The 15,631-nt window shown below is 41.1% G+C and overlaps 1 protein-coding gene and 1 long non-coding RNA gene across 4 annotated transcripts in view; one reads left to right on the top strand and one right to left on the bottom strand.

Moving 5' to 3' along the window:
* LOC134059393 (equilibrative nucleoside transporter 2) overlaps window positions 1–13,539 on the bottom strand; it is a 30,095-nt gene extending 16,556 nt beyond the window's left edge. The window contains exons 1-3 of one of the 3 annotated variants that reach the window (XM_062515762.1): window positions 13,399–13,539; window positions 2,812–2,863; window positions 1,839–1,920 (exon numbers count right to left, since the gene is read on the bottom strand). In XM_062515762.1, the coding sequence (XP_062371746.1) occupies window positions 1,839–1,920; window positions 2,812–2,840 (111 nt within the window). In that variant the 5' untranslated portion in view covers window positions 2,841–2,863; window positions 13,399–13,539. Of the gene's footprint in view, window positions 1–1,838; window positions 1,921–2,811; window positions 2,864–3,002; window positions 3,063–3,450; window positions 3,585–13,398 lie in introns of those variants that run through there. The other 2 variants (XM_062515763.1, XM_062515761.1) reach the window with 2 other exon arrangements.
* Window positions 7,874–11,624, top strand: LOC134059394 (uncharacterized). The gene is made up of 5 exons (XR_009935044.1): window positions 7,874–8,114; window positions 9,310–9,401; window positions 9,629–9,872; window positions 10,099–10,200; window positions 11,489–11,624. It is a non-coding gene; the product is annotated as an uncharacterized LOC134059394 (long non-coding RNA).
* Window positions 13,540–15,631: the final 2,092 nt, after the last annotated feature.

The raw sequence follows: 15,631 nt of genomic DNA, 5'->3' as shown, positions 1-15,631 counted from the left end.
GTGCAACGTCACTTCTGTTGACGTTCAAACAACACTAGCTGGCTACTCCCTCCCCCTCCCTGCCGTGCAATTGAGATTTTTATGGTTGAGGCTGGATCAAGTTGTTTTCATTGCCATTTTTGGAACCTGGGTTGTCCACAGGAACCATGTTTTTGTACAGTGTATTCAGGACACAGACAGCTAGCAAATGGTGAGGTGATGTTTGCAGTATGTGACAAAAACATGATTTAGATTAGAAACCGTGTAACATTGCTCAGAGCACCTTTAATTAGCTTCACATTAGAGGTGACATTTATTAAAATTAACTACATGTGGTAGTTGACATTAATAAAGTACCAGCTTCTGGATTTAATATGTATTAATACACTAACTTATGTTAATACATTCATTAATACATTAACTATTATGTTAGCTAACAGAACTTTCCTTTGAAATGTTAACAATGTCATGCATGACTAACTTATTAAGCTACGCATCATAAATGACTTAATATGATTCGACTGACTACACCTCGAGGTCACTTTGCAATAGTTCACATTGGCCTTAAAAGTCCCTCGTGGCCTAATGAAAACGTAAAACCTTTAAAGCACTTGTTTTAATCCAAGTCCTGTGAGATTAAAATCATTGTCACATGTCTCCGAACCCCCTGCACACCCCACCTGTTCAGGCATGTCAGGAGACAGCTTGAATGACCACAGTAGGGGTCCTCGCACATGATAAGGATTTAGAAAATACCTGACCCCCAAGGGCAACAAAAGTCAACTTAATCTGAGTAGCACAGCACCCCACTCGACTCCACCCCACCCCACTCCCTCCTCCTCTCCCTTAATACCCCTGCACCACACACACACACACACACACACACACACTACAGTAAATGTGTCAGGCAAATGTAATGTGATGTAGCTTGCCTCAGATCTAAATGGGACAAGTGACTCTTTCATAGGATTTGCAATACTATCACAAAAAAAACTCTTAGCACAGATGGTTGCAATCAACACTGATTAGAGTCACAAAATAGGGGTAGAGGAGCGCTTCCTGGACTCAAAAGTTTGCTTAAGTTTGAGGTGCTCTTTGGATGGGATACTGAAGGCCAACAAACAAAGAAACTCCAAGGCACTCTCGGTTGAAAAAGTTTAAAAAGCCTATATTGTTATGGCTTGGTCATATTAACCCTCTAAAAACTCCGACGTGTTTCGGCTACATGCCTTCTTCCGGGAGTTAAGTTAAAAGATTAGAGTCAAGTTGAAATTGTGAAATTTGTGAAAAGTGTGAAATAAAAAAAAGAAAAATGTAATTAAGGAGCTGCACTAACTGCAGGCACAACGTCACATTCTGGGTGTTTTGTGATACCAGAAGGGACAAATCTTGGAGAGGTCCCATTACCAAGAGTAACTGATCGTTTAAACCCTTCTGCGAGGTAGTTAGCTACCAGGCAATGAAGCTCTACACTTTGCATCTCACTAACAATTTCACACACACACTGTACATGTTGCCTTCTCTCGCACTCGAGAAAACACACACACACACACACACACACACACACAGTTCACTACATGCGTCGCCATATTGCTGTGAAGTAAATTCTGATGACTCGGCATACATAGATATTGTCCGTATTTCCCAGTTTGTAATCCCGACTTGAGTAGCCCTTTACTTTAATGCCACTTTTCTGAGTTGGAGGTCATTTTTCAAGTTTCGAGCACAATGGAACACAGTATAACAACAAGCAACAGCTCGAATTCAAATGCACCAGCTGGATCTCATTTGTTCCCTGTTTGTTTGTTTATGTTTGTTTGTTTGTTTGTGTGTTTGTTGCCACAGAGGTGCGGACTTACCTGTGAGGCAGTCATGAAGAAGTTCCAGGGCAGGAGTGTCCCCAGACCCAAGATAAAGAAAATGACGCCCACGAGACATCCCCTGCAGACAGAAGTGACATGTTGGGTTTAACACACCCCAATTTGAGTGTGTGTGTGTGTGTGTGTGTGTGTGTGTGTGTGTGTGTGTGTGTGCTGCTGATGCTTTTCAGCTTGCCATGGCTAAAAAACAGACAACAGACAACCGACTGACTGACACCCTCATTAGCTTGAACGTGTTTGAGTTTAGAAACTTTTCCCTTTAAGGATGTAATTGCTTGGGGTCTTGGCCGCCATGTTTGTCTGACAGAGAAGAAAATTCCCTGTTTAAGTGGTACAGTACAATACACTTTAGTTTTAACGTCCACTCTGATATTGTTACCACAATGCCATTAAGCTATTACCATTTTTTCCCAATTGCTGAAACACAATTTAACCACATAGGTTGGTTTTTATTAAAAAAAGAAAGAGAATACAATTTTCAAAACCCCACACCCAAACTGCAAAATACCTCATATATCCTGACAATGTATCGTAACCAAAACTACATCATCATCAAAATCAAATGTTTGCACTAAATGGCACACACTTTCAAGAGCACAAATTTCATTTTGAATGGCAGTGATTTGAAATGGCAAACATGTGTTGCAGTGTCTTATGCAGATAACCATGTTCAGTGCATTTAACTGCACTGTGCATTTTATTTTGGTGTGTTAGCAATTGGAAAGAAACTATAAACAGTTTGCAAACTGTACATTGTATAGGTGTTTTGTTTTGCTTGGTCTTTTTTTTATCAGTCAAAACAAATAAAAAAAACATTGAAACTAAACACATGTCTTCTTAGGCTTACAAAATGGCATAGCTAAACTGCTTTTTAGCTATCAGAATCACAGATTGACTAACTGACTGACAGGCCTATTGATTAACTGATCAATTATCGATTGAAAATCCTTACCGGTCTTTGGGAGCACCCTCGTCAGTCATCTTGCCAAATTTTGCCGACGCCACTAGAAAGAGAGGGGGAAAAAAACCATCAAACATTCAAATCCAACCACAAATTAAGAGAGACCTGTACAAACTTGTCTCACAGTCTCACTACTAGCACGGGTGTATTTGCCTTCCGATTCACAACGAATGGAATGTTACCTAAAGGCGAAAATTCAGAGAGGCAGAGAGACATCCTTGCAAACAAAAAGAGTTCCCTTATCTCATTTGTGTCACTCCAGCAAGTGAATCCCAGATAACGACCACTTTATAAGGACCATGAAAAAGGGGCGTCCTTCGCAAAGTCACCTTAACACATAGGTGCAAACAACACACACACACACACACTCCTCATAGCAATGTCAAATACTCTGAGACACACAAACACCGGCCTTCAGAGAAATAGAAGTAGCACACACTACACACACACACATACACTCCAAAATGTTTCACTGGTAAATCTGCTGACAGCCATCTTGTTGCTCTAACTGAGTTGTTATGTGTTGTGTGATGCAAAGTTGATTAAACACAAACACACGTTGACATAACGGAGTCAAAACAACAACACAGCTTGTTAACAAATACAAATATAGTTGATCTTATGTCCTACCGTAGAAGCTCTTAAAATGCCCAGAAAAAGCACCTCCTCAGCGATACTATTCCATTCCTAAGCGATCATTTCGATACGCAAGAAACATTAGAGACTAGTCAAGAGTCACTCTCCCTTTGGTTAACTATCTGTGCTGTGGGCTACCATAGAAGAGTCAACACGGCAGCTTTGGTGTTTGGGTTTCTATAAAAGGAAGGGGGTTGGAGGGAGAGGGGGAGGGACACGTTCCAACCTGCATGCACAAGCTAATACACCCGAACACACAGAGTCAGAGGCTGCATTCATTACAGCTGTTACAACTTCCTGTCTTGCTAACACCCCCCATTTGGGCTCTGTTCTGTTTTTTCTGAAGTTAATATGGATGAAAATGTGCATAAACTGCTGCTACGGGTGGCCTACTGTTACGGCAAGGTTATGGTCATGGATTTGATTTCCATAGAGGCACAAAATAAAAGGTGTTTTTTTTTGTCTTCTTACTGGACAACAAGGCTACTAGCAACAACATCTGACAAAAAGTTTAATAGCAACACCAGCCAAGATATTTGACTATACTTCCTGTCTTCTGAGAATGTCTGTCTCCTTCATTTCCCGTATCAAAGACTGGTGCTATAATATTCAGTATTTCACTGAAAGGGAAACATGACACATGGCCCGACTCAGGTGTCTGTGGGCTTCACGACTTCACTAGATGCGTCACACTGACCGAAAGAGCAATACGATAACAGTGGGGCTTTCTCCCTGACGCACGTGTCCGTCCAATGACAGCCAATGTCCAGTGACCTGTCTGCAGGTCACTCTTTCTGATGTCATGAAGGCCTTTTCCCCTCCCTTCTCCTGGCTCCCAGACCCTTTCTATCATGAATGCCTGTCGCCTGGGAGACATCAACACGTACACACATCACACACACACCACACACATACACACACACACACCACACACACACACACCACACACAATATAAGCCTCCACATGCAAGAGAATTATACGTAACCCACAACAGTCACAGGCTGCAACCTGCCAGTTCCTAGGAAATATGAATACTGGGCACAAAACACACCTAAGGGTGTGTTGGCTAACAGATGCAAATGGAAAGTCAGTGTTACTCCAGGTCATGCTGACCCAGTGGAAAATTCTGGTAAGTTTGCCACCAGAGTTAACGTTTGTTCCGAACCAAAAAAATATAACCAAAGTACCGTCTTATAAAGTAAGTCCCCCATTATTAGCTTAGAACCCAGGGCTGACACTACCAATAGAACGAGTCCCATTTAGATGGTGATTAACGATTAACGATACAATTACTACTACTGTTGTAATCCTATCAATGCTATTAAATGCTAAAGCACTACTAATGCTCCTACAACTACTTGACTGTTGCTCTTACTGTATTTCCAACGCTACTTCTGTGTCACTCACATGAGTCAGTCTATTACCGCTGCTGATTTTGCCCCTCAACTAATACCTCACATCACAACCATATTAGAGGCAAATCCACACATTATGATTTCCTCTTTTTTTACTCACATGTATGTTTTTACCTATGAAGGTCTCGACAACGTGCTGGTCTAACGTCAGTGAAACGACAGCGGGGGATGGCTTGGCTACACATGGAAGCAACAGCCTATAGAAAATAGCCTGAATGGGTTTGTGAAGGTGTGTGTGTGTGTGTGTGTGTGTGTGTGTGTGTGTGTGTGTGTGTGTGTGTGTGTGTGTTTTCCTCTTTGGTTTGATGGGGCACTTAAGGTCAGAGAAGACCACTTGCCATTGATTGCAACAGCTGCAGAGCAGTCAGAAAATCAACCATCCGTAATGAGCAAAGGACGACAGAAGGCATCATAGAAAGGCCTCAACTTCCCTGCAAAGTCACCATACAGTATAACACCCAATAACTCTAACTGTGGCCATAATTTCCCTATAAATAAAATCTTCTGTATGTGGATGAGTGGTGTGAGTCTGTGGGACATGAATATGTATGTTGTGTCTATTAGTATGTGTGTGTGTGTGTGTGTGTGTGTGTGTGTGTGTTTGTGCGTGTGTGTGTGTGTGTGAGAGTGTGTTTATGTGCGTGCACGCTTGAGTGAGTATGGGTTGGAGGTTGAGTTGGTTGAGAACAGCTGCTTTTCACAAGATCCTATTTGTTCCCACCACCCACTAGAAAAGCACTCAGAGAGTGCAGACCTCAGCCTGTAGGCTATTTAAGGACACAACATTAAGGATCCAACTCATAAATAACTTTAATCATTTCTTCCTTGGGTCATTTCAGACCTTCCCTGAAAATTGAATCGAAATCCATCCATAACTTTTTGAGTTATCTTGCTAACAAATAGACAAACAAACAAACAAACATGCAAACAAACCCTGATGAAAACATAACCTCCTTGACGGAGGTAACTAAAATCACACTAGGCATGCCATGCAGTTGGGTGCAACACACACAGGTTAGACTGTTACAGGGCTTCAAAGCAAGGACATTTTCTGCACCTGAAGTTATCAGACATTTTTGAATATTATATAGGCTAATTGCCTACTTTCAAATCTCGGCCCACAGCTGAATCCAGACAGTGTTTTTAACAGTTAGCCTTGATATCCAGTGTGCTTTGATTTTGGCTTTAAGCAAACAGCATTGTGCCATCGGGAATGAATCAATTTGTAAAGGCAATGCCATTTTCAAATGAATGTTATTAACCTTGGATTAACCTTTATTAGGCCTTGGAAAACTGGAACAGGAACCAAAAAAAGAAATGAAATGAAATTCATTGTTTTCATTCCCTGCAACTTCATGCTGAGGCTTGAATCTGTTCCTTTGTTACACCCACACCCATGAGAGTGCAGTCACATCCTTATTTTCCTTCCTGTGGAATGATATGGCTCATTCCTTCTCTGTGCTGGCACTTAATGGTGACAATTCTGATCAGTGCAGTTGATATGCCCCCACGGCTCACTTTGTCTGTGTCCGATTCTTCAACCTAAATCTCACTGGTGAAGCCTGACACATGGTTGCCAAAAAAACCTTGCACTACTGCACACTACGAAAATGCAGTTTCAAATGTGTGATTTCTGACAACTACACCTAAAATGCAGGCTAAGCATTGTGTCAAACTCTTAGAATGAATCCCAATGACTCCGTGTTAAAAGTAGTACCAGCCCATCATGCATCCTTTCATTTTACCCTTGTTGACTGCGGCTTTAATTTCATTTGACATTTACCCTTTTTTAATTGGTTAATTGGAAGTGTGTCTTATTGCAGTTCAAGTCGTGGTGGCAACGTTTAGGTTAAGCAATTATTAGTATTGCCATTAACCCTTAAGAAAGGGAGTTTTGAACACTCCAACAGAAGATTCAAGTATAATGTAGAATCAATGTAAGGTTCTAAAATGTCAAGTTGCCAGGTGGTGAATAAACAAAATCACATGTAAAGGCTAATGCATATCAGGGCCAGGGGCCTCTGACCTCAAAATTCCAGAGATGAATGTGGAAGCTCATCAGTGCCTAAGCAGAGTATTTTGCAAATATGGTAGTGTTAGTCATTATGTCATATGTTATTGTTATGGTCATGCTATGGTTATGGTTCTGCTATTTAGCAAACATCTTTGTCCAAAACGCCATACAAATCATCAAAAACAACACTACAATTAATTGAACAGTGAACAAATTCAAAAAGTTGGTCAGACTAATTGTAAACTGTAAATAAATAACATGTTTATAATATGCAATTTGTGTCTAAAAGAAACTACAGTACATGAAAGTCCTTGAGAATCCTGTTTGTCCAAATTTGCACAAAAAAAGCAATATGCTGCAACACTCAAGTGAACAAGATACATCCTCCAAGAAAACACCCCGACATCTTCGTCCAATGAAACACTCACAAAATGTACACTTTGGGCACGGGCGCACACACACACACAAACAGGGCAGCTACAGTACAATCCCATCTCCCTCTTGACTATGTTATGTCAACAGAGTGACCAAAAAAGCCTACTCCATCAGAATACTCTGAAGCTGGCTTGAACAGGAGCTCCTTTGTGACCCTAATAACTGGTGTGTCCCCCCCAGCACACGACGTCATTTCAACGTTGATATTTGGGCTAAATCCCGTCGGTCCGTCATGGCCCTGATTTCAACCAAAATTAGACGTAGAATAATGGTCTTGTTTTGGCCGGCCCATTTTGGTCTAAGGAAAGACGTCTTTAGCACGTCCTTTTTCAGACCACATATCAACTAATTAAATCCTGATGTAAATTATCAGTTATAGTCTACCTAGGACTACATTATCGTTCCTGTCGACCATCTTTCCCCCCCGGGGATTGCCCAAATCCGCCGCCGCCATCTTGGCTGCCGTTAACTGCGTGTGTGACTTTTGTTTGTTTACTCATGGCAACAGTTGATATGGACGGACAACTCTGTTTTTAGCCTTCTCCCCTCTGAAGAAAAAAATCAGAGGAAAAATTCAGATGGAAAAAAATCAGTCATTGAAATAATGAGTAATTAAAATTCTGATAAAAAAAAAAAATCACATAAATGTTCACGTAAAGGAGACAGGAGTGAACTCTGCGCATGTACAAGAGGAACGGAGGCGGGAAGCCGTAGCCGAGCCCATTTCGAACTTTGTTTGAAACACACAGTCAGTTGAAGCCGTTGAAGCGTGAAGATGGAACCTGCTACTGAGGTAAGTGAGTTTATGCCTATGATTTAGGAAGTAGAAATGTAACATTTTGATCGAGAGTCAGTTTTGCCAAAACGAGACGAATGCTCTGAACACCATCAACAGTGCTATCAGAGATGATTAAAGCGGACAGCGGAGTAATCGAGGATCTGTATGTTACCATGCTAACTTAACCTGTCCTGGGCTAGTTTTACTTGAGTGGAGAAATTCTTCTGTGTTAATTCACTCTACCGCTGATAATGTAGTCGGACTTGAAACCCGTTTGTAATTGCTGTTAGGTCCCGTTATCTCTATGAAAGGAAAGTATTTTCTGTCTGATCTATTCAACACAATTTAGGGCCGTTTGTGGTAACGTAGGAAGTTAGGAACCTGATTGCAACACGCATGATTTCGTGGACCTGCTTAGAACGTTCACAAAGGTAGCGCGAAAATTTGAATTTTTTTCGCGGCTAGATCTACCCGTCCCGAAGAGTCCTTTGTAACCATGGATATCTCTCCACCGTCCTGCTAGATACACTAGACTAGAGTAGACAAGCAGCGCGCTGTTATCCACTTCATTTTTGTTGTAGCATTTTGGTAGCAACAACTTGTACTTGTTGCCAACAGAACTATTTTAAATACCAGAATCGCTATTAGGCCCACTCTCCATTTATTGTTTATGGTTCATAGCAAGCAGTCATCATTACCAGACGTGGAGAACCTGTTGACCAGTTGTGCAGCATGTTAATAGTGTTATTGTTGTTGTTGTTATTATTATTATTATTATGAATAATAATGATAGTAATATCTATCTATTTATTGACTGTCATTTGGCACAGAGTAGTAACAGAGTGGTCAACATTGTCGAGGCTCAGATGCCCAGGTTGTGCAATATGTTGGTATTTTAAAGTGAAAGGTAGGGGAAACTAGTTGTGTGTTTATGTGATTGTATTGTAGCGCCGAAGCTATGTACCCCCTTGTTGGACTGTCCCCTGGTTTCCTGGTCTGTGTGTGTGTCTCCCTCTTCCTCCTGTGTTATAGACTGTGTCAATAAGTTCTGATGGGTTTGTGTTTAATGATTATTTTTGGAAATTGGTTATGTAAGAAGTGACACTTCCAGCGTGTTTTTACTAGACGCTGCTTTTGAGGTCTGGGATTCCTGTCATTTTTCTGTGTAACTGTTGCTTTTTCTAAAGCCTTTGCTCATTTGTCTTCTCAGCACATCAACTCTTAAGTGTGTCCCTGGAAGATCTACCATCAACTTCCAGAACTGCAACTGCTAGTACTGTCAGATGGTGAATGCTACTCAGGGTAAAAAAAAAAACTTTACGTAAAACCATTTTCATCTATTATTTCAAGTTCTGTCTCAAAATGTGTTTGAAGCCATTATTCTAAGCTAAAGTAACTGCTGGATGACTTTGAAGAATCTGAACAGTGTACGGTTCACTATGTACTGAATTTTATTATTTCTAAGTGTTGTAGCAAGCAAAGTTGTTTTATTCTAACTTTGCTTTTTTGTCTTTTTTTTTTTTAAACAGCAAACACCATTGTTACACCACTTTGAAGGAGAGCCTGGTCATTTGGTCCCCTCAGCTTCTCCCTTTCTCAGTGATATGTTCATTGTGGCTGGGAGAATTGTGGGGCACTCTTTCCTTCATGGAGGACCCTGCTTGTCTGGACTCTGTGATGTGGTTGTCCATACTGCTTCGTGGGAGCCCAGACACGGCTACAGTAAACCTGGAGGACTGTGCAGACCTGGACATTAGAGAAACAATCAGGCTTGTATGTTTACATAGAAAATACTAATGTTTGATGTTATGTTGTGTTTTTATTTTGTTTTGTTGTTGTTTGTGTGTTGCCCCCAAAAGACTGTGGGTCTTTGATTTTATAATGATTTTAGAAAAACTGAGGAGTCAACTGGTGGACCCACTATTATGATTCTATAAACTTTTAACACACTGTCTAACCATTATGTATCTCTTTCATGCTCTCCATCTTCACGCTGGAGGTGGAATCAAACCTATCAGCTGAAGAAATGGGAAGGGTACAGAACGTGGCCTCTTCCTGGGACCTCCCTCCGCTAACCACAACCAACAGGGCCCTTAATGCTGTGAGTGAAATACATTTATATTTCCCTATACTTTAGTGTGCTATACATTTTCCTTCCCCCCCCCCGCATTTGGTAATTTAGTCAATCAGCAGACGCTTCTATCCAAAACAACCTAAAACTACACTTTGGAGGTGTGTTTTTTTTTTTATGTCGGTCTGGTTTGACTTGATGTAGCCGTTTTAAGACGACTGCAGACGTAATTATTTCTGAGATTCTGATAAGTTTTCAACCATGACGTATGCACAATAAATTCCAGTTTTGAAAACATATCAGAATCTCAGAAATAATCACGTCGTGACGCCTTCTAAATGCGGCCGCGCTGTCAGCTGTTCATTCACGACAGCGGAAGAGAAAAGTACCTGTTAGCATGCTAAATTCGACATCCAAACGTAACGAGGAGACTCGCGCGAGCTAAACTGCTATTAATTCTGCTTAACAGGCTGCGCAAATGTGTTCAAAACGGCTGCTGTACGGTCCTTAAAATGTACACCGTACTGCTGCATTCAAGTTAACTCTGCTAACGTCTCACAACGTAGCCTACATTAGGGAGACTAAACTAAGTTATGCATTCGAGCTGTATCTCCAAGCGTTAGAATAGTGTCAACGAAGAGACTCTTGTGTGGGGGCGGATCTATGGGGGAAATCAATGTGAATTGGAATTGTACATTGTAATTGATAACACCTGCGTGTTCAGGGCTGCCCGCGGTGAAGCCAGAGAGGGTTAGGAGACGCTAGCTAAGGCCGGGGATGTAGGAGTGAGGACTGATTGTCGCTTCCCAGTCAGGGGGTTTTCCTCGTAAGCTGCTGTGGAGGCAGCGTTGGATCGGGTACTTCACCGGCCAGCGGGCCGGTCAGCGGTTGAGACCACACAAGAGTCTCTTCGTTACACTATTCTAACGCTTAGAGATACGGCTCGAATGCATAACTTAGTTTAGTATCCCTAATGTGGGCTACGTTGTGAGACGTTAGCAAAAGTTCACTTGAATGCCGCCGTTTTGAACACATTTGCGCCGCATGTTAAGCAGAATTAATAGCAGTTTAGCTCGCCGTATGTGGCAACAACAATCCTTCAACAATCGTTTTTGTTAAATGCACATGCAGAGGCAGTGGTTTCATTCGGGCAAAGAAAAAGCTGCGTGCGCGCAGCTCAATGAAAGTGATTCAATTGATAACATGATTTAAAAATAATTTCAATCGTACAACATAGAACATTATTTCGTGGCGGCCCGCCACAGATTACTCAATGTATGGGAAACACTGTTAATGAAAACGTTTCCTGTCATTTCAGCTGCGGTGAAAAATGGAGCAACAAGGCTGACCGTGACATCGGGAGAGCTGAGGCAGATCATCTTAAACATGATGCACCTGGACGGTCCGGTGGCGGAGACTTCAAGAATTAAATAAAATTACAATGAAATGGATAACGTTTGTTTGACTGTTTGTTTACGCCTAGCTTGCTATTGTAATGTAGGCCTATTAGATTATGTATTTATCATCTAGATGGTTAAGTTGGTAAATGAAAATGCTTAATGCACATTTTAAAAGCCTATAATAGGATAATATAGGCTTATTTTAACAGCAATAGTATGGGTAATGGTAAAGTTAGTAAGTGCTTAATGCACATTATTTAAAAGCCTATAATAGGATAATATAGGCTTATAAATTAATATATAACAGCAAAATTCTGGTTGAAAATAGGTCCATGGCAGCACCTAAACAAGACGTGGTTTCAACCAAATTTAAACGTTGAAAAGGCGTCTTTCCATAGACGTCTTTTCAACGACCATGAAAAGACGTCATCTAACCTTTCACTTTTAAACCAAACTGGGCCGTTGTTTCGACGACTTGACAAGACGTCTTTTCAACGACTTTTCAACGTGATTTTGCTGGGGGGGGTGTGTGTGTGTGTGTATGTCGAAAGACTGAACTGATGCTCCCAGCATAAAGCAAAGAACAAACAACAGCAAATCAAAACCTGGTTGCTCTTTTTAGGTCTTGGACATAATAAGGCAAAGCACACACACGCATGTGAAAATTTGACTTTTTTAGTTTTTGTTTTTTTTTCTGTAGAAAAACAAACCTCTTGGCATCTCCTTCTGCATAGCTCGATCTTGGCTTCAATTTAACTATTAGACTTCATATTAAAGGTAGGCAAACAAACTTGTTTCTTAAAGCCACGAAAATAAAGAATTGCTTGGGCGTACGCCACATGCCTGGCTGACACCCCAACTTCACAGTTGTTTTGCCTCTCCATGATTTGGCCTTGAGGCTAAACGAAGCAGAACAGGATCTTTGTTTTGATGGGTTGCCTAGTCGTGCCTTGCTTGCCTACTCCATGTGTAGGCCTACTGTATACGGACGGAAGGCATTCAGATGCAATAAAAGTGGCAAATCTGCCAATAGCTCTGATTGCGGCTGTCATGTCAGAGATTGCTCTAGTAGACTGTTAACCTATCTGAAGGCCGCGACAGCACTGTTTCATCACACGAGTTCGTCCTGCCCCCGTTAGTAGGCTACCAGCGACTTTACTGTGCCAGCGTGTCTGGCATGAATGGAGACTGCGGCAGCGCTGTTCAATCTGTCATTACACGCACGTCACCATGTGCTACTGCCACCATTTTATTGACATTAACCTACATCGGTTTCGAGGTAGGCACCTTTTAGGAAACTGCCTACATACAGCATAGGCCTACAGTACACGATGGCTATTTCATAACACTGACAGTGACAGATAGCCTATAGGCCCACCATTAGGCTCAGTCGTAGACCTCAGACTGCTTCAAGATAACAGATGGCAGCCGCAAGAGCGCCAAACTTGTAACTTGCAACGTGAAACTATGTTACACCGAAGAGTAACGTTGCTAGCCTTAACGTACCGAAATCTTTATTTGAATCAATTCTCGGGCTAGATACTAGTCTTCCTAATTGTATCAAATCTAGCAACGTTATGCTTCCTTTGACAGATGAGAACAACAGACAGCCTATTGCTCTTGACGGTGTCCAGTCTAAAAAGAACCACAAACAATGAGGGCACTGTGCTATATAGCTGTCCATCATGTAGTGCACTTAATTAATCTTAATGCCAATTTGCCTTCCTCTAACAAATAACGTCTGCGATACGCGGGCGATGGATCTAACCGCACTATTTGTTGGTTTAATCCATTGACCAAAACGAACATAAACGGGATGCTTCCTCACCTGAACAAAGAGACGACGGGCGACAATATGTGTTCCCGGTGTCCTCTGATGACAGTGGCGAACGAACGATGGCACCACACAGTCCACACACGTGGTCGTCTGATTCATAAGCCTGCTAGATGCTACGCAGCAGCTACTTCCTAGACGTACAGTATGAATATACAAGACTTCTGTAGCATCATTTCATTGCAAGCTAGTAGCTTTCAACAACAAGCAGGGGAGGAGCTTCCTGTAGTGTAGGACAGCTGGTTGCCTAGATCTCTATATGTAGGTTAAATGGATCAGTTTACACAGCATCGGAAGGACCAGTGAAAAGAAAATGACAAAAACGTTTCAGATAACGCATTTATAATTTAATCAATTAATATAAGAGTTACGGGCCACCCCCCGCGCGCACGCACACACACACACACACACACACACACACACACACACACACACACACACACACACACACACACACACACTCGGAATCCCTTGTTCAGGGCATTGAGGCCAGTAGGCATATAGGCCAGTCAATCTAGCGTTTGACATTTAAATAACTAATTGCAATAGTAGCCTAATCATTCCAAGTTTTTTGTGATCCCAAGGAAGAGGGATACCAAAAGCCAAAATACAAAGGGAATATTAGATATCACTTCATATCACCTCAGAAATGAGGATATCAAGTCAAGTCAAAATCAATGCGTTTCAATGGAAGTAGCCTACATTATAGAACAAATGATTGTCAATGATAAGGTAGGCTATGATGGAAGCATCTCAATGCATCCCATCACTTGATATGTTGTCTAAAGGTCAATCTTCCTTATGTGACTTGGCATGCATTGAGATAGGCTACTAGATACTCTAATATTCCCTTTGCATAGGCTTTTGGTATCCAATATATAGGCTAAGAAAAATGCAGCAATTATTTTGAAGCTGACTGTACCTATTGTTCAGATTTAGTTTTCTAGAAATATATGCAAATGATTGCATATTTAACTAAAACTGGTCTCATTTGCATATCTAAACATCACATTTCAGAAAATTTGCAATACAAAAAATCTTTGCCCTAATGTGAGTAGACAACTGTGAAAGTTTCAAGTTGATATCTATAGTTTAACCCATTTCACCTGTAGTAAATCCCAACGGCAAAATGCATTGGAAATTGCTACCTTTGACCTTGAAAAAACGTATGTTCCACTAAATATAAATGGGTAGATTTTTAATATGTGATGCAGGAGGGTTTAAGGATCAATAAAAACATATGAACCATTACTATTGCAATTAGTTTCATTTTTGGCCCTTTTTTGAGCTAGATTGACTGGCCTATAAGGCTACGTTATGAGGGGTAGTAGGTTATTTGCAGGTGACCATGCTGCATAGGCCTATATGTCGTAGTAGAGTATAAAATAGCCTGTGGTTTACTGTAGCCCGACTATCTTCAATTCCAAGGAAAGTCATGCATAACTTGTTCCAAACTTTGTAATTACATGATGTTGTAGCCTAATTTAATTGGCACACTGTGTTAAAACGAACACTCCTAATCCTTATGTCCGATAGAGCCTCACATAATCACGGCCTAAGTCCTTATACAACCTGTAGCCTATCCTAAGAGCATCAGTGGTTATCAAAAGTCTGACTCTCTGCGTGGTTATCTACCGAAATTCTCATGCCATGCATAGACTACTATCCTACAATCTATGGATTATTGCGCCTCCCTGTGGTCGTAAGGAGAAATGTAGGTGATTCAACATGGGACACAATTAGAAAGGTTGCAGATCAATTCGCAAAATAATATTGTACACACTTTATTTCGTTGCCCATGCGTTTGTAGATTATTTTCTATTCTATTCTATTCTATTCTATTCTATTCTATTCTATTCTATTCTATTCTATTATTTTATTTTTTTTCTTTGATAGCCCGCCAAATCTGGGGCATAGTGCACATTTATTAGATTGTGTTATCAAGGTAAATGATACAAATTGAAGGCGATCTTGTATTCTATTACAGCCCTCCAAAGTTACCACAATGTCTGAAATTCGGCAATCCCAAATGATGTCATGAAGTTATGATGTCATTTCGGATTTCCCGATTTTCGGCTCACGTCTCAAGCAACCACCACAACGCCTTCACTTTTTCCTGAGCCAATGAAATTGAGGACATATAGCCAATGAAGAGTTACTAGCCTACCAGGAATCTGTAGCTTCTATTTCGTACATGTTTACACAAGGAAGTTTCACTATTGCACTT

Source organism: Sardina pilchardus, chromosome 16, assembly GCF_963854185.1.
Source record: "Sardina pilchardus chromosome 16, fSarPil1.1, whole genome shotgun sequence".
In the NCBI taxonomy this organism is placed as follows: Eukaryota; Metazoa; Chordata; class Actinopteri; order Clupeiformes; family Clupeidae; genus Sardina; species Sardina pilchardus.
The sequence above is the reverse complement of the archived record's forward strand: the minus strand, read 5'-3'. Positions and strand labels throughout refer to the sequence as shown.